Source organism: Seriola dumerili, unplaced genomic scaffold (assembly GCF_002260705.1).
Source record: "Seriola dumerili isolate Sdu_G_001 unplaced genomic scaffold, Sdu_1.0 BDQW01000035.1, whole genome shotgun sequence".
NCBI lineage: Eukaryota > Metazoa > Chordata > Actinopteri > Carangiformes > Carangidae > Seriola > Seriola dumerili.
Window position 1 is genome coordinate 3,307,772 of NW_019174290.1, and position 24,190 is coordinate 3,331,961.

Genomic DNA, 24,190 nt, shown 5'->3' on the forward strand with positions numbered 1-24,190 from the left:
TGCGTACTTGCTCTTTAATATTTTTCATTTACTGGTAATCAATAGTGCTGAAGATGTGTGAGACTGGAGGCCCAAAAAGGGGAGATGTGAGTTTTTCTTTTTTCAATATAACAAAAAAAAATTTGCTGAGTCATTTGTTTAAAATAGTCCAGAAAGTTGGTGTTGATGCTCCTGACGGCCTCTATCTGCAATCTGCCTGAAAGTGCTGGCCAAGTCTTTAAAGCTCCACTAATTAATATTTTCTATGATAACAATGGATCAGATGACTACACGGCCACTTGTAGAGACAGCCACAGAGAATTATCACCCTACTGTGGAACATTGTGGAGTTTGAGCCTCTTTTAGCTCATTGTTGTGGTCGTACGGCTCTGGTTCCCCGCAGCAGCAGCAGCAGGCAGCTGTGTTCAGCTTAAAGAGCTCTGATTAATCCACACTAGATTCGCCCAGCACCAAATGGAAAACAGAAAAAGTAAGCAACTAGTTAGTGAAGAAAAACAAAAGTTAATGGCAATCAAAACTGTGCATACAGCGTATTGTCATGTACTGTATATATGGCTTTCAATCTAAAACAAGAGTCACAATGGGTGCACGTTCCTCCGTGTCTGCTGGATGTGCAGATACAGAATTCTTAGCAGTAATAAAAGCAACTTACTCTCCTTGAGTCATATGCAAGATACACAGTCACTAGCATAGTTAATGCTTGTATGCAACACTTAGACCTAACATACTGTATGACTACTTTCACACAGTATTTCTGTGAGTCAGGTGTTTGACATCTTTATGGAGCAGACTGTTTTTTTCCCATTCTTGTCAAGCTGACAGTGGCAGTTGCTCTCAAATCAGTGGCAATATTACAAGTTCAGCACATCTGCATGGTACAGTGTAAGGCAGACGTTGCTGTTTCTCCCCCTTCAAATGAGGAGTCAGCAGCTGTCCAGCAGTCAGAGACAGCTCGGAGCAGCAGAGGCTGTAGTTGTAGTAACGAACATAGTCAAACACTGTGATTACAACAACAGGACCCAAGGATGCTTTTACACTACCATCCTCGTACCACTACTAAACTCCATTTAAAATGAAATCTGTGTTGCAATAACTTCAGATAGTATACTCGACATAAATATGTATGTGCAGTGGGATCCACAATCTGACTGTCTCGGTTATTCAGATTAAGAAAAAAAAAAACATCTGTGATGTGTTATTTTAATTTTTGAATTGAGTTGAACAATATGAATGCCCAAATTATTATTGTCATCATGATCACCTGTTACACAAATCACCATACAGTTAGAAGTTTTTGGTTTTTAGTGAAATGTCTTGAAAACTATTGGATGGGTTGCCATGACATTTGATACAGCAATACACGGTGCCCAGAGGACGGATGGTGCCCAGAGGACGGATCCTGCAGCTCCATCGACAGGTCAAGGTGTCGACTTATTCAGTAAAATATCTCAACATCTACAAGATGGACTGGAACCAATCTTTGCACAGGCATTCATGATGATAAAGCCTGATGACTTTAGTGATCTCCCGACCTGAGCCCTTGTGTAAATATCTGGATATCTGGACAGCTAATGTATTGATTGTTGATAATCATCTCAATACCCTGATATTGGAACATCTATTCTGACTCTTGGAGCTCACACTGTCACCCACCTCTCTCCTTCTCCTTATCGGGCCATGAAGGGAAGGCAGAGTATCTTTCATCCGTTATGCAACATACCTCTTCATGTGTAGCACGTGTGTCTTCCAAACACAATATCTGATAGACAGTTTCTCTGGAACACATTTCTAACATTGCTCTGCACTTCACATCCACCTCGATGCACTTCACTGCGGGTGAACCAGTCCTCTCCTGTATGGCTGCTAAGTGGATTGATAAGTGGTGTTGTGGCTGATGAAATGTTGCATAGCTGGATGCTGATGCGATGTCTGCCAGACATGCCCCCTCAGAGGAGCAGGAGGGAAGATCGCACTAAACGTAACACACAGTGAAGACAGAGGCAAAAAGTATGCAGGGATGAAAAGCTACATGACTGAGTGGAAGGGCATTTCCAAGAGAATGTGATGCAGTCAACTTGTGGATATGCCAGCTGGCTCATACTGAGTATTTACATGGTCTCTGAACCTCTCAAGTTCGCACTATCAAGTGTTTAATAACTGAGGAAATACACACATGCTCAGCTAAGGAGAGAAGTGTTTGAGGGTTTGATGGTGTAACAAAAGCACAGGGGGCAGACACGTGATCAGCAAACTACAGTGCAACTATACAACTAGCTCTGGCCTCGGAAATGACGGGGGTTAGTCTGCATCTCTCAGATATAGTTTATTCAACATTACAAGTTCCTGAAAATATGGTTTTATTCCAGAACTGATGGAAGTGCTGGTATATTTTAATTACATCCACATTGTGTTACTAATCTGAACAGTTTTACTGCTCTGTTTTTTGCTATGCTTTTTTAAAAGTAGTTATTTTTAATGTATTTGTATTTTTTATTTTATAATGTATTTTATCTAGCTATGTGCAAATGCGTTGTTTTGTCTGTTGTAAGCGCTGGACTGAGGGAAATTACAATCAACTGTTGAGAAAAAAGTGCTTGGAGCCAAAAATAAAATTCAGTATCAACAATTGTTCCACTTAATGCACCTGAATTTATGGCCAGGCAAAACAGTGTTTTAAGGCATCGTTAAACATGAGCTAAAGGTTACACCTGAAACAGCCTAAAAATACATCTAATTACACTTGAGCAATATTCGCTCTTTAGTGGCCAGTTTTGATTTTACTTAAAGGATTGGGATTGGAAACCCTTATTTCACTTCGCAGTTAGCTTCCACACACGGCACACCTGCAGCACACCCAACAAGTGACACCACCAGACAAACTAAAACACAAGCAAACATGCAAGAATAACATCGGAATGACTGTTTCCTGCTGGATAGCATGCCTGTTTATCTTGGAGGGAACAGAGTCCTGACTGGTTTTGACAGACCCACCTAAGATGCTCAGGTGTTAACACTCCCAGTTATTTTTGTACTGTTAAGCCCAATTCTGTAACATATATCGATGGGCCATTGTTTTGTTTAGAAACTTGCTCCATCTGTAAAGTTGATGGAGTATCATGTTGTTCTGCAGCTAGCCAGTAGAGGGCAACGCAGGGACCATCTCCTGGAGAACTAGTATTGATCTATTTAGTCATCCAACTAGCCCAGCCATGTCATATGCCTTATTTTCAATCCAATACCATATTCCAACCCCAGGCGTTCCCAACATGAATTTGTAAAAAGGCTGTAAAGACTTTCACATTTTACAGTAAAACCTAAAACATTTTTTACACCATACAATATGGATAGTAAGTCATTCTAAGGCACTCATCAACTTTCATTTGTAATATACAGAATGTGCCTAGGTTTGTTGCTCTTATGTGATTTACATATACAGTGCATAAAATGTACACTCTTGTACATACATGCCACATCTGTCAAATATCAAATCATTGTTGAACTTTGCAACTCCACAGTAGATTTTATAAACTGTGTACAGCTACATTTTCCTATATGTCAATAATTTGAAATATATTTTGTCTAATTTTAACAAATGGTTTGTAATTCACAACAGCACTTTTTTTTTTTTTTGCCCATGTCCACATAGTGCCACTGAGTAATTATTGTGATTGTTCATATCAGCAGTGGGGAAACCAGCTGGGTCTGCTCCTGCAGTGTTGACAGAATCAACAGCATTACCAGCTCTTTCCTTCATCTACTCACTAATGAGCCTGTTAGTTGAACGTATTTATGAAAGAAAAAAACTGCTTCAGAATTCAGTCCTTGATTTATTGGTAAAGCTGTAAATCCTCTTCAAAGATTTTCAGCTTCTTCTTGGGCCTGTAATTAAGTAATGGCTCAATTAATCCTATCCAACCTGCATTGCCAGAGGGGAGAGCAGGGACATTCATTAGGAGCCAACAGGAGGAGATTAGTACAGACCAAACATACAACAATACTGGTACACAATTTTGCAGACAACAGTGCACAATTTCTAATGGGTTTAGAAATCTAAATGAAAGACGGAACAGGCTGCAGAGTGCCAGGAAGATCTTTGTGTCCAGAGAGGAAACACAGACGGAGAATTATTTAAAGTTTGAAAAGAAACGTGGTGAAAAGCAGAAAAACTGTGCTGTTTACTTTTTTTTATTCTTCTAAATGTGCAGCAGAAGAAAAAACTAATCCTAATTAACTAGCTGTCATCAAGCTGTCAAAATACTTTTCATTTTAACCTTCAGTATCCTATCAAGTAAGTCCAAATTTAGCACAAACATTTAACAGGAAATTGGAATAATGGACAGTAGAAAATTGCTCTGCTATCTTTGGGGCAAAGGAATCTGTTCAGGCTCTCAGAATTTTTTTGGATAAGGAATGTGACCCCTGGATCTCCCTCTTCCTTCTTTGGTAACAGCGCTGCACCATCAAAAGAGACCTAAATCGCTAAATCAGTTCTGACCACATGACCCACAGAAATATTTGTGTATTTAGCCAAAGGGGATGAACTTCTTATAGAGGAGTGAACAAAGCAAAAATGTGTTATTTTATTTATTTGTCAGCTTAAACCGAGTCACACTCTCCAATTAACTAAATCCTATCAAAAAAGACATTGTTTCTTGGGGTTTTTTTTTGCATTGCTCACATCTGCTTTTCTTGTCTTTCTGGTTTGTTTCTTTGTTTGTTTGATTGAAGACACAAGTCCCCAATTGGATAATGATGTTATTCTTCCAGCGCATACAAATCATGAGAAAATGGCAAAAGTCTGCAGCCAGCTCTCTGACTTTTCCCGGACACTACTGACACTCTGATAAGAGACAGATTATGTTGTTTCTGTAACTTGACTTTAAGCAATTCTGCTGGAATTAGATTCTTTTCTTTTTTCCTTTTTGTATGATGAAAAAGGCAATTACACCTTCAACGCTGCCTCCATACACATGGCTTTTTAAATCCCAAAGGCATGAAGTCCCATCTGTTAACTATCACTGACAGGCTGGATTGTTGGCACTGCCAGATTATTGTAGCCAAAGCTTAAGGTGCTGGCACAAAGCTCTGCCTGCCTTCCATGCGCTCTGCCTGCTGTTAGAAAGGTGTAATCTCCCTCTGAAAAGGCCACTTGTCTCACACCTTTTAGCACATGGTCAAATCCCAGCGGTCTCAGCACTTTACAGAAAATCAAAACTGGAGGACACAGATGAGGACAGTGTTTGTATACCTCAGGTTCAAATTACACTAGACCTCCACACATAGCTCTAAGATGGAGAATTTATTTTAACAAGATGAACACCTTCAGTTTATTCATGAGAATTAATTTGAAAACCCAAAGTTCACAACCACTTATATTATTATTTTTTTAAGCAAATAATGTAAGCAAATAATTAATTGTAGTTATAAAGCTGCTTTGATAAATATTTTTATGTTAACAATGAACTATGTTTCATGTTCAACAGAGAGTTATGACTTGACTGCAGATCCCCAGAGCTCTATAGACCTTTTTAGCATCTTTCAGCTCATCGTCTTGGCTTTACAGCCCACAACTTTACTGTTTTGGTTCATTCTTGACATCCCAATTTTCAGTGAAAAAGTTATAAAAACTGTACGCTACCATCCCAGCATCAAACAGCAGACACAGTTGGTGACTAGCTAAGAGCATTTAGCAGCTAAAGAGACAGATATTTTTCTCAAGGCACCAAAACAGAGCGAAAAGGAGCATGACAATTGGACCTCACTATTGCTCAATCTGAGAAGGGAAATTTTTAAAGCCTCTCATTGGACTGTGCCAACATGTGCAACAAATTGATCACAGTAATAATAAAATAATCTGTAAACAGCAGCACCCCACCCCACCCCACACACACACACATACACACACACACAGACACTGAACTGTCTCTCCGTGCATTTTGCTGAGCTGCACTACAGAGAGTGAACAGCACAGTTGTAGATCCATGTTGCTGATTCCAGTTCAGTATTGATGTGCTGTCACCCCTGGGGACCACTTAAAGTGAGAAGAGACTTGAGTCAGCACTTAGTGAGCACTAGCCAGTGATGAGACGCACATACCATCAGCTAATGCTAATGCTCAAAAAATAAAATAAATGAATGAATCAATAAATAAAGTAAAAATGATCTAGCTATATAAGCTATATATATATATATATATATATATAAACCCCTGTCATCTGACACTGACTGCTCATTCCCATCATTGTCATCGTCTGTGCAGTGTGACACATGGTGGAGTCATACATGTAGTAAGTGTGTTCAGGTCCTTACTGAAGGACAGACTCACTAAGCACACTAATCTTAATTCATCCATGTTCGGTTCTGTTCTGTTCTGTATTCCCTCCAGCATGAAATCAAAATGCACATGCATTGCTTTTAATCAGCTGCCCCTCCCTTCCTGTGAGGTGTAATAACCACCATGTTCATGGACAAGCTGTGTGTCAATGGCTGACACCAGTAACAGAGCTGGGAGTCTGACCTCCAAACATCATTGGTCAGCAAACTGGGGAGGGGGCGATATACTGCAGTGTGGTTTTTTTTTTTCTGCAGAGGGGAGGGAGAACATGCTACAACATTACTGCTGCTGCCTGGACCTCTCCTTGTATGTACATTACCCTTTCCGTCTTCCACATCTCCTCCTGCCCTTTATCTAAAATCTCTTCATCCCACAGCTATCCTATTTATTCCTGCTTGAACCTCACCACCCCCGTGTGAAGATGAAACAGGGGATTCATTTCCCCTCCTCTTAAAATATCAGTGCAAAGTCAAGCAAACAAAGACTTGTTTCTTCAGTTTTTTTTAGGAATCCATGCTCCACTTTTTGTTTCTCTGACTTAAACTGCACATATGTAAAAAGATGCCAATTACATCAGACAATGACAATGCACTGCTGTGAGACAACAAGGGCGAAAAAACAGATAATCCCACAACAAAATGTGAGCAGATCAGTGTGTAGTGAAGCGAAGTGCGCACATTGATAATGAATTTACAGTGTGAGTTAATGTACATGATTACATAACATATAGGTTAACATCCACTATGAACGACAGTGAAGACCCATGAGGGCAAACTCACCCTTTGTTTCGCAGCATTCCAACACTCCAGAGGTTCAGTCTGCAAATGAGGGAGAGGAGATTTACCCCGAGCCGGTAAGATGAAGAATGTGGCATTCACACTCCCATTGATGGAGCTGCTGCCCCCCACCAGTTATCCCTTTTGCATGAGTGCATTCAATCACACGCACGCATGATACGCACTAGCCACTCTTAGGCTACAGTTAGTGTATATCAATGCTTGTCACTCACTCCACAGTACAGTAGGAGTGTTTCTCCTTATTCTTAATATCTCTCTCTCCAGCGCCAAATTATTTCTCCTGTGAAAATGTGATCTGCACCTGATTCCTGTCAGCTCTCATGTCTCTGTTTGCCTCCTTCCCCTCCTGAGCTCTTGACAGTGCACCTCATGATTTAGCCGGTGTTACAGCAGAACGGAGCTGCAACGATTCCCTGCTGCATCATTTGCTCTGGTTCTCATCACGGCCCTCTCTGCTCCATGTAACTTTTGCTCTCTGTTTATTTCATAGCTGTGCAGTAAATCCCTGACTCTTATCTCTGTGTTTCTTCTTTAAATCATATCACTAACTTGACCATGCTAGCTCTCCTCCACATTTTTACAGGTCTTCAGCAGTCCAGTTATTGGCACAAAGCCCTATAAGCTGCCTGGGCTTAGTACTGGACTAAACCAATCAGATGGCCTGAGGTCTATCCCAGGAAGGACCTGCTCTATTAATCTGAGGGAAGGATAAAGGGGAAAACAGGGTGAATGGAAAGGTGTGAATGTATGTCTGTGTGTGTGTGTGTGTGTGTGTGTGTGTGTGTGTGTGTGTGTGTGTGTGTGTGTACGACTGTGGAGGAGGGGGACTTTGTTTATTTTAACATTTATTTTCTTGGAGCAATGCAACATTTTTCTGCTTTGCATGTCCTAGAATCACCTACAAAGACATGCAAAACAATCATTCTCAGCCCCGGTATTAATCCAGTTACTAGAGAGAGAAAACATGCTGTGATGAGAGGTCACTGTAGGGTGAGTGTCCTCCCTCCAATAAATCTCTACATAATCAATCTAGTAGCAGAGAGATGGTGCAAGGGAGTTGGAAAACACTGTGAGCTAGCAAGTGTTAGCAAGTGAACATTTGTGAATTAGCACTAAACACAAACACACAGCCTGAACAATGAATTTGAAAAAGCCTTGAAATACAGACAGACTTCTAATCAAAGTTAATTTTGTATTTCAGGGAGACGGATCATTCATTTCAGCAGCGCTCTGACACAGTGCAGGTTTGAATTAATGCTGTGCTTGGGAATGATAGATGTGCTCTGTTGTGTGACACCTGATGTCAAGTTAATTAAGACACTGTGGTTCAAAGTGTGATATGATTAAAGATTCAAAACAACACTGAGGATATTCTAGTCACGCTGGGTGAGTGAACTGTCAACAGGATATCAAAGATGTTTGAAATATTTCTGGTTAAACTGCAGTTTGCTCCGAACTGAAAAGACTTACTCATCAATCCATGTTAATAACGATGAAATGACACATCTGTCACCCATAACCAATGACAAGGCATTAATTGCTTTTGCTTGAAGAGGTGCAGGTTTTGTTGATGACTCATTTAGCCCCAGGTCATTTCTGCCGTTATATTACTTCTGACCTTTCAAAATGGATTTAATCATGTGGTTATATTCAGATTTATTGGTGTTTGGACTGTCTCAGTAATGTACTTCCTTGCAGCCTGCAACTGCAGTGATACCGATATTTAGACCTAAAGTTCAATAAATTAGCTTCACTCCATTTACTCGCAATGCACAATCTTAGAGGAAATGCATTTCATTTAACATGCATGCTTCTTAATAGCTAAGTCATCATTTCGAAGAGAGCAAAAAAAAAAGAAAGAAAATAATTTATGTGTTACTAATAACAGTCCTAGATGGCCCTAATCAATTTGCACAAAAGCAGCTCCAAATGAAAGCTAACAGACTCATTAACAGGATTTACAATTGTTTACCCTGATGCTTTTCATAATATTTTCCAGCTATAGCTGCTTGAACCTATCCAGTTTCAGTCACCCAAAGAGGGGTGACGTACAACAAAGGGGCTTGTAAACAGGCGATGTTGCTACTACATGGTCAATGTCTCAGACCCCTGGGCAACTAAGTGTCATGGATTACATAACATTCATACTTTACATGTATGTCCATAGTCTACAATTAAAATGACAATCTGAAATCTTGAAGAATGGGATCTGATTCCAATCAGCAAAGGAGGGGTGATGCCTCTGTCTCCTCATTTCCTGCCCCCCTCTACTGTCCAGTCATCAAATAAAAGCAATAAAGCATATTCCTAACAGCTAGACCATATTTCCATTCACAAACTAAAGTAACACATTTCACTTTCTTGTCTTATTTGCCACAAGAACTTTCTTTTCAACTCACAGCTGACTTGATATTGACAGCCAATGGTCATTTTCAGGGTTCAGACTGGGGTGAAGCCAACAGAGGTAAGCATCCCACAAAGTCCCATATAATGCAAAATCCCATACTAATAGTGGGGATGTTGAGTGGCTACGTGACAGTATTGTACTGCCCTCTAGTGGTTTTTTTTTAACTAACCTAGATTTAGTTTAGACTACTTAGGTTTCATTTATCCTGTGTTGTGAATGAGGACAAGTTATGTAATGTTATAAAACCATGTCAAATTAAACATTATCATATGACAAAGTTTTTTGTTTCCTTGCCCTAAGTTGAGTTAAATTAGACTTTTAAAGTGCCATTGAGCAAAGGCAAGAAAGGCTAATGAAAGCCTTTTTTGTTTGTGGGCAGTTCCCAAGTTTGTGTGCAAGTGACTGTGCAAATAAATAAGAACCTAAATGCCATCATACAAATTCTTTTGCAAAGATCATTCACTGCAGGGTTAAATTGATTCTATTATAGTGGATGTTCAAGGTATACTGTCTACTAAATTCTAAATTCTCCTACTTCTGCATCTTGATAGTTGCAGTCTCTTTTAGGGAACCACAAGCCACAGATGCTGAAGGTTTTAAAACAGAATGTATAAGTGTGTGCTTTATACTGTAAGTCTGCGTCACCTGGTTGTTGGATTTTGGACTCCACTAACAAAATGAGACCATAATTGTATCTACTGGCTTTCAGATTCTGAATAATTCATTTGTCAGGCAGTTTGACACTGAGTGTGTCTTATGAAATTGATACTTATCTGTTATTTCCCATTGTTTTAATGTGTCATTGCAATTCAGTCCAAAATAATAGGTCAAAATCTAAATGATAAATCTGACTAAGTGGAGTGGAGCACTTATTTAATGTGTGTCTGGTCACTGTAAGAGCCAAACTGGGCAGACAAATGGGTGACACATCATGGGCTGAAGACAAGTTCATTCTTGTCAACTATATAGAACAGAAAAGACTCAAAAGAACTTATGTGCACAGTACAGCCATGCTCTGTTTTCAGAGGATATATATCCTAAAAAAACAAAAAACAAAAAGTACAATACATAGACATACAAAGAAATAACGGGGATAAGGGAGGCAGATAAAGCAATATGTTCTTTCAAACTTATCAGAGGCTTTATATCTTTTAAATAACATTATTTACAGCAAAATTCCATCAGTCTTGCTCTTCCACGCTAAATGTCTTGCACATCTACTCATAAATTTACGGTCTTTATCCCACACACAACCTTGTTTTACTGAAAACAGCACAAATGTGACCTCACATTCACGTTTAAAGCAACTGTTTACAATTTAACTCGTCTAACGCTGTCGGGTAGTTATTTGAATAGATTTATGAGATTTTTTTCATAACTGTTATTGTCCTTACTTAACACATGCGTTACGGTTTCAGATGCAGTGTTGTCCTTTCAAATACATATCACATATTTCCGCCCCAAAGTCCGACTGTGCCGTAACCTCGCCTATTTATACCACGTGTCACCAAATCCTCACCGATATCAGGAACCATGTTGATCAGAGTTTATTAGAACTGGCATTGGTATATGTTTAATAACTCTTAGGACTTAAACACACTGGCTCCAGGATGGTTTGTCGGATGTGAGTATGAGTTTCATTCAAACTTCCAAATATTGGTTATCCTCCTGCATGAAAGAGTTAATCCTCCAGCAGATTCAGTGATGTGGAAGCGAAACCGGAGCTGGTGCCGTCTCATTTCCTTATTTTCTTGCTTTGTTGCTGCAGTGCCTGTGACATAAGCTGCGTCTGTGCTCCCTGAAGAACATTGTTTGTTTGAAGTCTATGGAGTCTAAATGCAACAGATAATATGCAAAGGCAACGTTTGGTAAGAGCTCTGCAGGTATTATATCTCAGATGTTAGCCAGTGTGTGTGAAATGTCAAGGTGACAGTGCTATAATTATGATGCAATCCTATAGTAATCATATTAAGCATACTGTGTTAATAATAACAATAATTATCATTATTATGTTCGCTTTTGGCACAAATATTTCTGTAAACAGTTTTTGAAATACTATCAAGTCTATATTGTAATATTGGAAATGAAGGAGCGTTATCACATGCCATACCTGGACAGTGCTGTATATTAAAGCTGCACTAATCAGTATTTAATATTAACAATAAATGAAATGATTATGTGTAAAGTGACAGATGTCGCTAGTAGTGACAAACCTACAGAGAGATTGTTTTGCTTTACTGTCACCAATGTCACCAAACCTGTGTCCAGCAGTGGCAGGCTGTTGTTTTCAGTGAAAACGCTCTGTTTAACCCACGATATGTTAACAGTAAAACAGCAGATAAACAAAGTTAGCCGGTGAGCATAGTGGAGCATCGCTGCTGGTGGGGAGGAAAACAGTTCAAATAAGAGTGAATATTGGACTTACATTTTACAGAGTATTTCCTAGTGGTGTTTTGTGTCTGCTCCACGTGCAAACAAGTAACTATTTGATAAATTGTTTTCTATGTCAACTTTATAAGATGATAAAATGTCAATGTCCTTGTTGTGCTGTCCCACAAAAATGAGTTAATGTAAGTTTAAGGCTTTTGCAGATTTTATTCTCTCTCTTTTTGTAAAGGTTTCTGAAGCGATGCGCTCCCCTCGCTCCCTTCTCCTGACATGGGTCATCGTCATATGTTATTTTATGACCGGCCCGTACCATTGCATGGCATCCCAGAAGAAGACATCCTGCAGCGTGCAAGATGGCAGAGCTGACTGCAGCCACCTCAGCCTCAACGCAACCCCTCAAAACCTTCCCAGGAACATCACCAGCCTGGATATGTCTCACAACAGACTGGTGGGGATTTCCCCTGAGTCTCTAAGCCCATACAATGGACTCCTCCACCTCGATGTCAGTTACAACAGTATCACCAAGCTGGATGTGCGTTTGTGCCAGACGCTGCCCCAGCTGCAGACGCTAATCATAGAACACAATGAAGTGCATCTGCTGAAGAAGGACGATCTGAGCCACTGCACCAGTCTAACACGGTTGAATATGGCTAGTAATAGGCTAAAGCTTCAAGGAGAGCCCTTCTCTTCACTAAAGGTACAGGTTTCTCTCACCCTGATGTATCCCACATCACTTACGGGAATCTGTTGTTTGACGTGCCTGTCATGCATTGCATTAAATAACACTTTATTTTGTGTTTATTCACCTGCTATTATTCACAGAACCTGCAATTTCTTGATGTTTCCACAAACAAACTGCCTTCAGCCAAGCTCAGCTCTCAGCCTCAGCTGCCCAGCCTTGTGAACCTCAATCTGGCATTCAACGACTTCAGCACTCTGGAGAAAGATGACTTTTCTTTCCTTAACCATTCACCCTTTCTACGAGTCCTCAATCTCTCGACTCTGCCTCTAAAAAAAGTAAGAAACTTACATGGAATTGAGAAATGAAATTGAGCAGTCAAAACTAGAACTAATAGTATAACGTAGGGTAACCTACCTTGGTTTCAGTTGTCTGTTTTGTTTCCCACTTTTTGTCTCAATGCAAGATCCCTTTTTTTTTGTTGCAGTTGGAGCCCGGTTGCCTTGATCCCATTTCAGGCCTACATACGTTAATCATGGATGGGAGTAATATGGACAGTCAGGTCATTTCCAAACTCTGCTTAGAGTTGTCAGGGACATCCATTGAGACCCTGTCTCTTCAGAAGGTAAAGCTGGTCACACTCTTGAACACAACCTTTACAGGGCTGCAGAAAGCAAACTTAACCTTTCTGGATCTGTCCCATAATGGCATGGGTAAAATTGAGGAAGGCTCATTTCAGTGGCTGCCCAGACTTCAGATTTTAATTTTGGCCAACAACAACATCAAGCACCTGACCAAGGACACATTTCAGGGGCTCAAAAGTCTGAAAAAACTCCAAATGACAAAAGCTCTGGTGAGAGGTCATACCTCCTCAACCCCGATTATTGATGATTTCTCCTTCCAACCATTAAGTGCCCTGGAGAGTTTAACATTACAGCAAACTGCAATTCGGGAAATCACAGCGAACACCTTTACAGGTTTGACAAGCCTTCAGGAACTTGATATGAGCTGGAGTACTTGTGCATCGCTCAGAAGCATCAGTAACAAAACCTTAGTCTCTCTCGCAGGATCGCCTCTCAGACAGCTAAATCTGAGAGGAACAGCTATAGGAGAGATTAATCCTGGAAGCTTCTCTGTTTTGGGAAACCTCACCATCCTCCTTCTAGATCATAATTTTATAAGTCAAATTCTCACTGGCGAAGAGTTTAAAGGCCTTGGTCAGGTTCAAGAGTTACACATGAGCGATAACTACCAGAAAGTCAAACTCAGCTCCACTTCATTTGTTAAGGTGCCCAATCTTAGGGTCCTGACTTTGGGAAAAAGCATTAATATGACAGCTTCCAAACTGGATCCCTCTCTATTCAAGCCCCTGTCCAACCTCACCGTCCTGGATCTCAGTAACAACAACATCGCAAACATCATAGAGAATACGTTTGAGGGGCTTGTGAACCTGAAGGTGCTGAAGCTCCAACACAATAACTTAGCCCGGTTGTGGAAGAGTGCCAACCTAGGTGGGCCAGTGTTGTTTCTCAAAGGGGTACAGAACTTGATCACCTTACAGATGGATAGTAACGGGCTGGATGAGATCCCAGAGGAGGCTCTGAGAGGTTTGAGCAACCTCAGTGAACTAAGTCTCTCAAGCAATCTCCTAAACAGTTTTAAGGACTCCGTTTTTGATGATCTAACATCATTGCGTGTTTTACGTTTACAGAAGAACCTGATCACAACTGTGAGGCCCGAAGTGTTCAAAACTCCGATGAGAAACCTCAGCCTACTTGTCATGGACAAAAATCCATTTGACTGCACATGTGAGAGCATCCTGTGGTTTGTCAGATGGTTGAATAACACAAATGTTACCAGATTGCCAAACCTCAGGGACCAGTATACATGCAACACTCCACGTGCTTACTTCAATCAATCAGTCATGGATTTTGACACCCTCTCTTGCAAAGATATGACCCCTTTTCAGGCTCTTTACGTACTGAGCAGCACAGTTGTCCTAATGCTGATGGTAACTGCACTTGTGGTGCGGTTCCATGGCTGGAGGATTCAGTTTTATTGGAACATACTGATCAATCGCACATTAGGATTTAGTGACGCCAGCGTTGAAGAGGGCAGGGAATTTGAATATGACGCTTACATCATACATGCAGAAGAAGACAGCCGCTGGGTGGAAAGGATGATGGTCCCCTTAGAGAATGAAAGGTGCAGGTTTTGTTTGCAGGACCGAGATGGAGTCCCTGGAATGCCACTGCTTGAATCCATTGTGGATAATATGAAAATGTCCAGGAAAATCTTGTTCGTCGTCACTGAAAGTCTTCTCAAAGATCCCTGGTGTAGACGGTAAATCAAACATACACAGCTTCATTTAATATATTCTTTAAAATGTTGTGATGTGTGACATACTGTATTTTATCTGTGCTCTACATTAGCAGTATCGTCAGCTCTCAAACTGTCCCTCCACCCCCTGTCTCTTCTCATCCAGATTTAAAGCCCACCACGCACTTAACGAGGTCATTGAAGCCAGCAGGGACTCTGTGGTTCTGGTCTTCCTGCAGGATGTGCACGACTACAAGTTGTCTCGCTCACTCTTCCTCCGCAGGGGCATGTTGCGCTCGAGATGCATCCTGGACTGGCATTGTCATAAGGAGAGGGTGCCGGCCTTTCACCAGAAGCTCCTCATTGCACTTGGCATGACAAATCGATTGAAGGAGTGACTGTTTTTTATTGATAATAGTGGCAAATTTCAATTGTAATAATAATAATTACCAAAGTTTGTCAAATTATTACTAATTGCTACCAATCGCTGATTGTTTTGTGGTCTGTATATGGAACTTGTCTAACTAACTGGGGAATTAATGAATCAGACAGATCCCCCTGTCAAACCACCGATCAGTAATTAAGGAAATCTCTGTTCTTCCGCTGCGTTTGTTTCGAACTCAGTCTTTGTTTTGAAACTCAGACAGTTATGCCTGAGATTTAGTGGATTCTGAACAGTGGTCTGAATTATGGCTTCATCTTTATCCAGCAGCCACACAGCTCCCATACTGGTCCACTTGGTCCCTGAAGGCATGTCACTGATGCTGGAATATACTGTTATTAGTGTGTGTGTGTGTGTGTGTGTGTGTGTGTGTGTGTGTGTGTGTGTTTAACATTTGTTGTTTACCTGTTTAATTAAGGCAAAAGTGTCATGTTTTCCAGTACTGTTTTCAAAAACGCACAATGTAAAGTATAAATGATATCAAATCTATTGCAAGTAATTTAATGATGCAGTCTCTTAATAAAGTGTTTGCTAAAAGGTTGGCTCATTTTCAGTGAAAAATTAATTAAAAGTAATTAAAATCATTTAATTGAGGTGACATACCATTTGATGGTTTAGGGTTACAGTTAGGTTGATGGGTATCTTCTACCTCAGATTAAATATTGTGTCACTCTGACATCTAGTGGTTGTAATAAGAAACTACAGCATTTGTTGTGCTTCAAATACTACACAAATATTTCATCAGTAATATGAGCATTTGCAAATTACAAAGTAGGTCATTGTTACTGTTGAAATTGGAAATGAGCCTATGAAATTTACTTAACACAAGATAAACATTGCACAGCTATAGAACTTGAAATGAGGATTTTTCGGGGCAAAATATAACAGCAGTCATGGGCCTGTCTATTCCCATTTAGTGTGGTTCTTCAATCTGTCAACCCATCCAGTTACATATCAAACAGCAGTGATTTTTTTTCTAAGCTTTGAAAAATTGAGAAACAGAAAAGCTCAGGCAATAGATACACATTTGGTTGCTTTGACAAGGCCCCAATCGGACATGATACAAATTTCTTAAACGTTTGTTAAGCTTACTGTAAGACAGATTTTTAGAAATACCTCAGTCGTCTAACCCCTTCCAAAGGACCCCTTACCTTTAATGGAAAATTTTGAAAAGAAAGTATGAAGACACATTTCATAAACTTTATATCTTCAGGGAGAATGTTTGGTGGAAAGGACACAGTGAAGTTACACATGTTGTTCTCTTGATAATGGAAAAGTAGTAAAACAAACAACTAACAGGAGAAATGCTACATAAACCTCTGTATCATTACAATAACGATACCTTTTAAAAGACGATGTGGTATTTGCATCTTGACAATAAACTGAATTTTGTTTTTGTATCTTACTTTTGACTGATGTTCAATTCTATTGCCTTTATATAACAATATTAACTAGAATGATGTGCTCAGTGTGAACAGCGACGGCCCTGATGTTTGTTTTGGTCAAAGAGGTAATGATGTAACCGGTCAAACTACCCATAGCCTCAAAAATGAAAAAAATCTGGGTTGAAATAAACTGTGTTTACACAACACTCATCTTAGACAGTACTAAAGTCAAATCTTTAAAAAAAAAAAGATGTTTTTATTTACTATGAAATTAAAACCGTCACCAAAATATTGAATTTATACACAGTAAATGATTACTCTGCAATTAAGTATATATAAACATATAAAATTAGAATTCTAAATAGCAAAACATAACTAGAAAATAACCGTGTAACCTAAATGTTCTCATATGATTAAATAGTACCTTATTCAAATTCAGACTAAAATGCATCTAAGTAATACACCTGTTATAATCTATATAATTTTATAGCTTTCAACAGTTAAACCTGTTGTAACCATGAAATATACTTGGTAATAAGATAAGGCTGTTATTCATTAAAGAGATTGGGTATGCCATGACCAGAAAAATACTAGACAAGGAGAGGGGGGAGTGGGACAAAGGTCAGGGCCAGTCAGCTGATCATTAACATCTTCATTATATAATCTTTGCCAATATTTATAGCTCTTTTACATATTTTAGTAGCCTGTTAATGTGGATCAAGCTCCAATCTTATATATAATTTATCTTGTATTTCCCTCTACAGCAGTCTATAACATTTCCTAAATTATGATACTGGCCAAGATCAATAAATGACAGCAAATGCAGTCGGTCCCCTTGATCCAGTAAGTTTTCAGTGGATTGAAAGCAGAGGGAAGGAGGAGTAAAGGCTGGGCATACGTCACAGCACCTTTATACTGAATCCATAACTTGAACACACACACACACACACACACACACACACACACACCCAAACTGTGTGTACAGGTGTGTACAACCTGCAAAAAAGATGGCAGTTTTACTTGGTGGTAACATGATACCTTTACTTGGAGTCAGCGTCTTCATCGCTATTCTGACCTACATCACCTACAAGCTGCTCAGCAGTTACCTGCACAAATGGTTTGAAATGAAGCCTATTCCCGAGGTGGAGGGGACATACCCCTTCATTGGAAATGCACTGCAGTTCAAAACCAATGCAGGAGGTAAGAGGGCAGTCAACATGCTGCTACAGGGGGCTGCATAGGCTGATTTACAGCATGTGCAGACTGTCAAGGACTAGACTATCAGGAACAATGGAACTCATACGGTGCAAAATTTTACATTGACTGACATAACTGATAGGATAATGCCCCATTACTGCATATATAGCCCACAGTTGTTTCTTTGTTCCAGATTTCTTCCGTCAAATTGAGGATTATACCCGTGAGTTCTGTGATGCGCCGCTGCTTAAACTCTGGATTGGACCAGTGCCATTTGTGATTCTGTTTCATGCTGAAACGGTTGAGGTATGCTGGCTGACAACTCCACATTTACAACATCAAGTGTACAGTGCATATAGTAGGTGTAACTTGTAAATGTCCTCATGCCTTATCTTGTAAATATGTCTCTTATCCAACAAGGAGGGTTTCATTTTAATTCCAGCTCAGTGACATGTAAAGCAACCGCAGTCTTTGCGCAGACATAAACATAAAACCCACATATATGTAAAATAAGTCACACATTCAATGAAGTGGGGGCTACAGCGCTAAAGCTAATTTCTGCCAGACAACCTGCTCTGTTTAGTATGACATTGCATTTCAAAACAGTGCTGATGCTCAGATTGCAGCCACTGTCAATTCCATATAACTGAGCTACCGCATTTAAACATTTAAGCCCTGCCTCCACCTGCATTTACAGCCTGTATTTACAATATACAATCAGTGGTTAAGCTGTAAGATGGATGCTTGCTTTTGTGCTATATATTTTGTTGTTTAAAATGTTATTGTTCTGCTACAACCCGTCTTTTGTAGACAGTTCTGTCTAACCCTGTTCATATGGACAAGGCTCATGCATACAATTTCCTCCACCCGTGGCTTGGAACTGGTCTTCTCACCAGGTGTGTACCTGCAATCCTCTTCTGCATGATATTAAAAGATGACTAGTAACAATCAGAAAAAGGAACTGTGGGTTTGAAAAAATGGTAATGGAATAATAACAATAACAATAACAATATTAACTTTATAGCTATATCTCAAATGTATAATATAGACTAAGTCTTAGCAGGTTGGTGTCCATTCTTTGTGAGAATAAAAGTGTAAAAGGTCAGTTTCATGGTAATCTGCCACTTGATGATGATTTAAATTTAATAAAGTAAAAGTTCATTTCTGCTTCTCCTGTCATTCCGTTTCATTTTATTCCCAGTTATGATTTCATAAGAATACGTAGACCCTGTGTTCCATCTCACCTTTAAACCATCTTTGATTCGTTTCCTTCCTTTTGATCAGCACTGGGCGTAAGTGGCGTCAGCGGCGGAAGATGTTGACTCCCACCTTCCACTTCTCCATCCTGACAGACTTCTTGGAGGTGATGAACGAGCAGGCGGATATCCTGGTGGAGAAGCTGGAGAAGCAGGCGGGGAAGGGTCCATTCAACTGCTTCAGTCACATCACCCTCTGTGCTCTGGACATTATCTGTGGTGAGTATGTGGATATCAAATGTAGAAGTATGGATGAACCTTTTACATCTTGTGCATATACAATAAGAAAAGATACCCAATTCATGCACTGGGCACCGGATTGAACAAAACACCCTTTAAACGATGTCTTTTCAGAAACCGCAATGGGAAAGAAAATTTATGCCCAGAGCAACTCAGATTCAGAATATGTTAAAAGTGTGTACAAGTGAGTTATTTTCTTTTCTATTTTTTTTAACATGTTTATACGGACAATAATGAGTTAAAAAGTTAGGTTTATGTCATATTTGTTGTGTTTTATTTCACTTTTTTTGTCCTCAGAATGAGCGACATTATCAGCCGCAGACAGAGGACACCTTGGTTTTGGCCTGACTTTGTGTACAACTTCTTTGGTGAGGGCCGGGAGCATGACAAGACACTCAAGGTTCTGCACTCCTTCACATACAATGTGAGTAATGGAGCCGGCGGTATGAAAATCTGTGAATATTCAGTGTGTTTATTACACTGAAACATACCAGCGTTTCACAGAGGACACAATATTAAGACAATGTTCCGCTTCCTTTCTTCTCAGGTGATACATGAACGAGCAGAAAACATTTCCGATACGGAGTCAGACAGCGACTCTGATCAAGGCACAAAGAAAAGACGGGCGTTTTTGGACATGCTCCTGAAGACTACGGATGAGAATGGCAACAGGATGAGTCATCAGGACATTCAGGAGGAAGTGGACACCTTTATGTTTAGGGTTGGTGGTGACAAATAAAACTCACAAAGTAAAGCTGCACCAAAAAAATATTTGATACGAACAATGTTGCTCATAGTGACAAAGCTGCAGTGAATTATCATCCCGCTTTGCTGTTAACCTAAGGCCCGCAGAGCGTTTTAGTGTCTTTTACCCCATTGTTTTGGTTCACTCTCACTGCTTAACCTAAACTCTCTAGCACACCTACGTTACCTGCTGAGCACCACATGGCAGAGAAAGTTAACCATTAGCTGGTAAACATGGTGCCTGTGGAGCATTTAGCAGCTTAGACGCCAGATATTTCCCTCAGAGGCTGTTGGAGCCCCAAAGTGAAAAGGAGGGTGAGTGGAAGACTTACATTCATGGAGTGGCTAGAAAAGCAACTCCAAATGAATACTATTGTCTGCTTGATGTGCGCAATTGTTTGCTAACATGCTTTGGTGATAATATGACAAAAAAAAAAAAAAAGTATTTATGCATCTTTAAAGTTTTAAAGAATGAGCTGTTTTTCTGTATTTAACTGCCTTTATTTTGAAGGGTCATGATACTACAGCCGCCTCTATGAACTGGGCCATACATCTGCTGGGCTCCCACCCTGAGGCGCACGGCAAAGTTCAACAAGAGCTTCAGGAGGTGTTCGGTAACAGCAACATCCCTCTCTATCCCCGTAACAGCACACGTTCTCACTTTCATGACATCATTTATTTTCCTGCCCGAAGGCCTTTTGACTCAACTTTGTTCAGACTCATTTCTTCTTTACAAGTCTAGGGGAGCTTATACATGGATAATAGCTGTGAAAATCTTTGCCAAAATACATAGAGAATAATTGAATTATTTCCACACGTGTGGATCCATCTATACATTTTTCCATGACGTAAGCTACACGGCCTTGTAGCAATAATAGATACTAAGATTGCACCAGTTTGAGGTTCTAACAACAGAAGTGTTCATTTTATCCTATTCCCAATATTTTCGATGTAAAATTACCCACCCAATTGCTTATTAATGACCTATAGGTGGGGTTTATCATTCTATGAATACCCAAAAAAATTAGTGCAGTAAAGACTCTTAACTTTAATAAATACACTACTAGCAAAGTCTTATCTACTGTAGCAGGTCAAGAATATATGAAGGATATAGAAGTAGGCGAAAGTGCAACACCAAGCAACCAGAGCTCAAACTTATCAACAGCCGTTTGACCTAAGAACTATATTCTGTGCTGAAGAGCTTAACAGTATTTCCTGTTTAATGTGCAAAGGTACATCTGACCGGCCCATTAACACTGAGGACCTGAAGAAGCTCAAATACCTGGAGTATGTAATCAAAGAAGCACTGCGACTCTTTCCCTCTGTGCCTTTCTTTGCCCGCAGCATCTGTGAAGACTGCCATATCAGTGAGTTGCAGATGAGTGATGACACTTGAATGAAACATTCATTTGTTGAGTGCAAATCCCCCAAGGCGGTGGTATTTTCTTTTCTTTCTTTTTTCTTTTTTTTTATCAAGAAGCCAAGGGAAGCCAGGCTCCCTCTATTATTTTCATTTGAAAAATAGTTTTCTTTGTCACACACCATTTACTTTATGCTGCTGTCTCTTCCCCACTTTTCATTGGGTTTCTTCAAATTAATAAAACGGCAACAATGTGAACGGCTACATGTGGTAAATATCAATCAGTTTGTGTGGTGAAAGAGTAAATGGTGTTCTGCGGTATATGATCATGCTAAGTTTGTTCATGGAAAGCCAAGAAAAGTTTGAGTTTTTGATTTAAAGAAGTGAAGCAAAGATACATGAAATATGGCGTCAACCCGAGGAGATGGATCAAACACGAGCATCATATTAAAAGATAATTCAGCTTTATTACAACTAGGCTTTTATTTTTGGAGTTCTGGCTATCATTCCTATTGTGGGAATGCTGTATGATGTCATTGTTAAAAAACTTTTCTCTCAGACCATAGCAAATCATTTGGTGATTACAGTTTATAATGTTTATATATTAATTCAGCCTTTCTTCTTTTGGTAATTGGACATCTCTCATCTGTCTGTCATGATTGATGGCGCAATGAAATTAATTTCATCACGTCTAAATTAAAAGCAATGAAATTCATAAGGATCCTACATGGAAAAAGTTCAAATAATAATTTAAGAAGATCTTTTTTCTTTTCTTAACTAAGTCGTGTTTTTACCTGTAGACGGTTTCAAGGTTCCCAAAGGTGCCAATGCAACCATCATCACGTACGCTCTTCATCGTGACCCACGATACTTTCCTGAGCCTGAGGAGTTCAGGCCTGAACGTTTTCTACCAGAGAATTCAGTAGGAAGGCCTCCATACGCCTACCTCCCCTTCTCTGCTGGACTCCGCAACTGCATAGGTGAGAAGAACAGGAGAGTTTTATTTTGTAGTTCACTGGATCTGTTTCCGTGCATACTTTAATTTCTGAATGATGTCTTTTGAATCTGTCATGTGTGTAGCATTACTGATTGATGTATGTGTGTGTGTGTGTGTGTGTGTGTGTGTTCCACTACGATGCTCCTCAGGTCAGCGTTTTGCTCTGATGGAGGAGAAGGTGATCTTGGCGTCCATTCTGCGGAACTTCAACGTTGAAGCTTGTCAGAAACGAGAGGAGCTGCGGCCGGTAGGAGAGCTCATTCTGCGACCAGAGAAGGGCATCTGGATCACACTGGAAAAGAGGACTTGATCAAATTTATGTTCCTTCATGGTCTTTATTTCCTGTTCATCCTCCCAGACTCTGATGATGGTGAACACTGTAATGTTTTCTAGATAAGAGGTCAGGGAGAGCAGTAGTCTTGATTTTTTTTTCCAATCAGAAACACAAAACTCAAAACCACCCTACAGTTCCCGTAGAGGTGCAGTAGTTTTCCTCATGGTGAATAAACTTATCTTGATTCATAACTTCTTTAACTTTTAGTATTTCTGTAAGGAATAGAAACATTCACACATAACTCTAAAACTGTCAAATACATTACACTGAGCTCTTCTGAAAAACCTTTTGGTCAAAAAATAAAGAAATAAAAGCCTGACCTCTTGTCGCCCGGCGACTGGAACTCTTATGAGAGAAACTTCAGGTTTATGATCATAAAGCGCAAACACTCTTAACTCACTGAATCACACTAAGGTCAGAAGGATCCATTGTAACAAAGTAATCATAGCATGACACAGTTACAAATGACCCCATCCATAATGTCATGGGATGATTTAACTGGCATGCCTGCAAGGGTCATTGCCTTACACCAAAATGACATGACTGATGATGAATGACACGCTCTTTTCCGATGCTATTATATGAATTATTGAGCACATCTCCAATCAATGGCTGGATAGAGCTGAGGCGCCTCAGCTCCACATGAAGCGGGAGGAATTCATTTATCTGAGAATCTCTAATAAATGGCTCGGATAAAGGAGCATTTGGTCAGATCTGTTGTGTGACTACAGTGGGTGGATTACATGAGACTCATTTCCAGGACTTTAAGATTTTATCATGAGATATTTTATAATGATAAAGCATTCATTTCACTTTGCTGAAAAAATCTCTGTAAGTTCTCTGTAAAAAAATGTTCACAGTGAGCCATAATTTAAAGTGTCTAAACATTATTATAAAAAAAGACAAGGATAGAGTTGAATAAATCTAATGAGAATTTAATGATAATAATTAATACAGTTTGTCAGTACTGATGCCTTCTGAACTTATTCTTGAAAAGGTTGTAGAGATAGACTTCATAACCACAACTGTTCATTTTACTGAATATTTTTTAGAGTGTAAAAGAAAAGAAATTAAAATGGAAAAAAGCTGAGGGTGCACAGAACTGACCCCATCCCATGCCTGGTGGTTTTATTCTACTGTGCTTTGCAGTTACACAATCATTTTCAATTACATTTCAGCTGCTTGCAGCAACAGCTGAAAGCTCCATGTGTACAGCGGTATCAGCTCCACAGTTACACAAGGAAAACCGAATACCCGCTCGTGAAGACAACTGGTAAACATGGTAAAGGGCATTAGGTCGTTGGCAGGGAC

General features: G+C 39.8%; 2 protein-coding genes across 5 annotated transcripts; both read left to right on the plus strand.

Moving 5' to 3' along the window:
- The first annotated feature begins 11,143 nt into the window (after positions 1 to 11,143).
- Positions 11,144 to 15,980, plus strand: tlr3 (toll like receptor 3). 4 transcript variants are annotated; one of them, XM_022738270.1, is made up of 6 exons: positions 11,339 to 11,406; positions 12,156 to 12,623; positions 12,749 to 12,943; positions 13,093 to 13,230; positions 14,830 to 14,948; positions 15,091 to 15,980. In XM_022738270.1, the coding sequence occupies exons 1-6, from the start codon at positions 11,389 to 11,391 to the stop codon at positions 15,320 to 15,322; spliced, it is 1,170 nt and encodes a 389-aa protein (XP_022593991.1). In that variant the 5' UTR covers positions 11,339 to 11,388; the 3' UTR covers positions 15,323 to 15,980. The 4 variants fall into 4 exon arrangements, with proteins under 4 accessions (XP_022593989.1, XP_022593991.1, XP_022593990.1 ...); XM_022738269.1 differs by having other exon boundaries at positions 14,317 to 14,948; positions 15,091 to 15,979; XM_022738268.1 differs by lacking the exon at positions 11,339 to 11,406 and adding an exon at positions 11,144 to 11,162 and having other exon boundaries at positions 13,093 to 14,948.
- A 1,728-nt stretch (positions 15,981 to 17,708) lies between these two features.
- LOC111216661 (cytochrome P450 4V2) lies at positions 17,709 to 23,967 on the plus strand. Its single transcript, XM_022738260.1, has 11 exons — positions 17,709 to 17,951; positions 18,142 to 18,254; positions 18,759 to 18,844; positions 19,233 to 19,423; positions 19,559 to 19,628; positions 19,742 to 19,868; positions 19,992 to 20,165; positions 20,700 to 20,802; positions 21,421 to 21,555; positions 22,349 to 22,528; positions 22,695 to 23,967. The coding sequence occupies exons 1-11, from the start codon at positions 17,759 to 17,761 to the stop codon at positions 22,853 to 22,855; spliced, it is 1,533 nt and encodes a 510-aa protein (XP_022593981.1). The 5' UTR covers positions 17,709 to 17,758; the 3' UTR covers positions 22,856 to 23,967.
- The last annotated feature ends 223 nt before the right edge of the window (positions 23,968 to 24,190 follow it).

What these genes read in the sequence shown, in the direction of transcription:
- tlr3 (XM_022738267.1), top strand. An exon ending in CGACTCTGCCTCTAAAAAAA is followed by an intron (nt 12,944 to 13,092) that starts GTAAGAAACTTA and finishes TTTTTGTTGCAG; the next exon opens with TTGGAGCCCGGTTGCCTTGA. An exon ending in AAAGATCCCTGGTGTAGACG is followed by an intron (nt 14,949 to 15,090) that starts GTAAATCAAACA and finishes CTTCTCATCCAG; the next exon opens with ATTTAAAGCCCACCACGCAC.
- LOC111216661 (XM_022738260.1), top strand. Translation starts at nt 17,759, where the DNA reads ATGGCAGTTTTACTTGGTGGTAACATGATACCTTTACTTGGAGTCAGC. An exon ending in GGAACTGGTCTTCTCACCAG is followed by an intron (nt 18,845 to 19,232) that starts GTGTGTACCTGC and finishes CCTTTTGATCAG; the next exon opens with CACTGGGCGTAAGTGGCGTC. An exon ending in TGCTCTGGACATTATCTGTG is followed by an intron (nt 19,424 to 19,558) that starts GTGAGTATGTGG and finishes ATGTCTTTTCAG; the next exon opens with AAACCGCAATGGGAAAGAAA.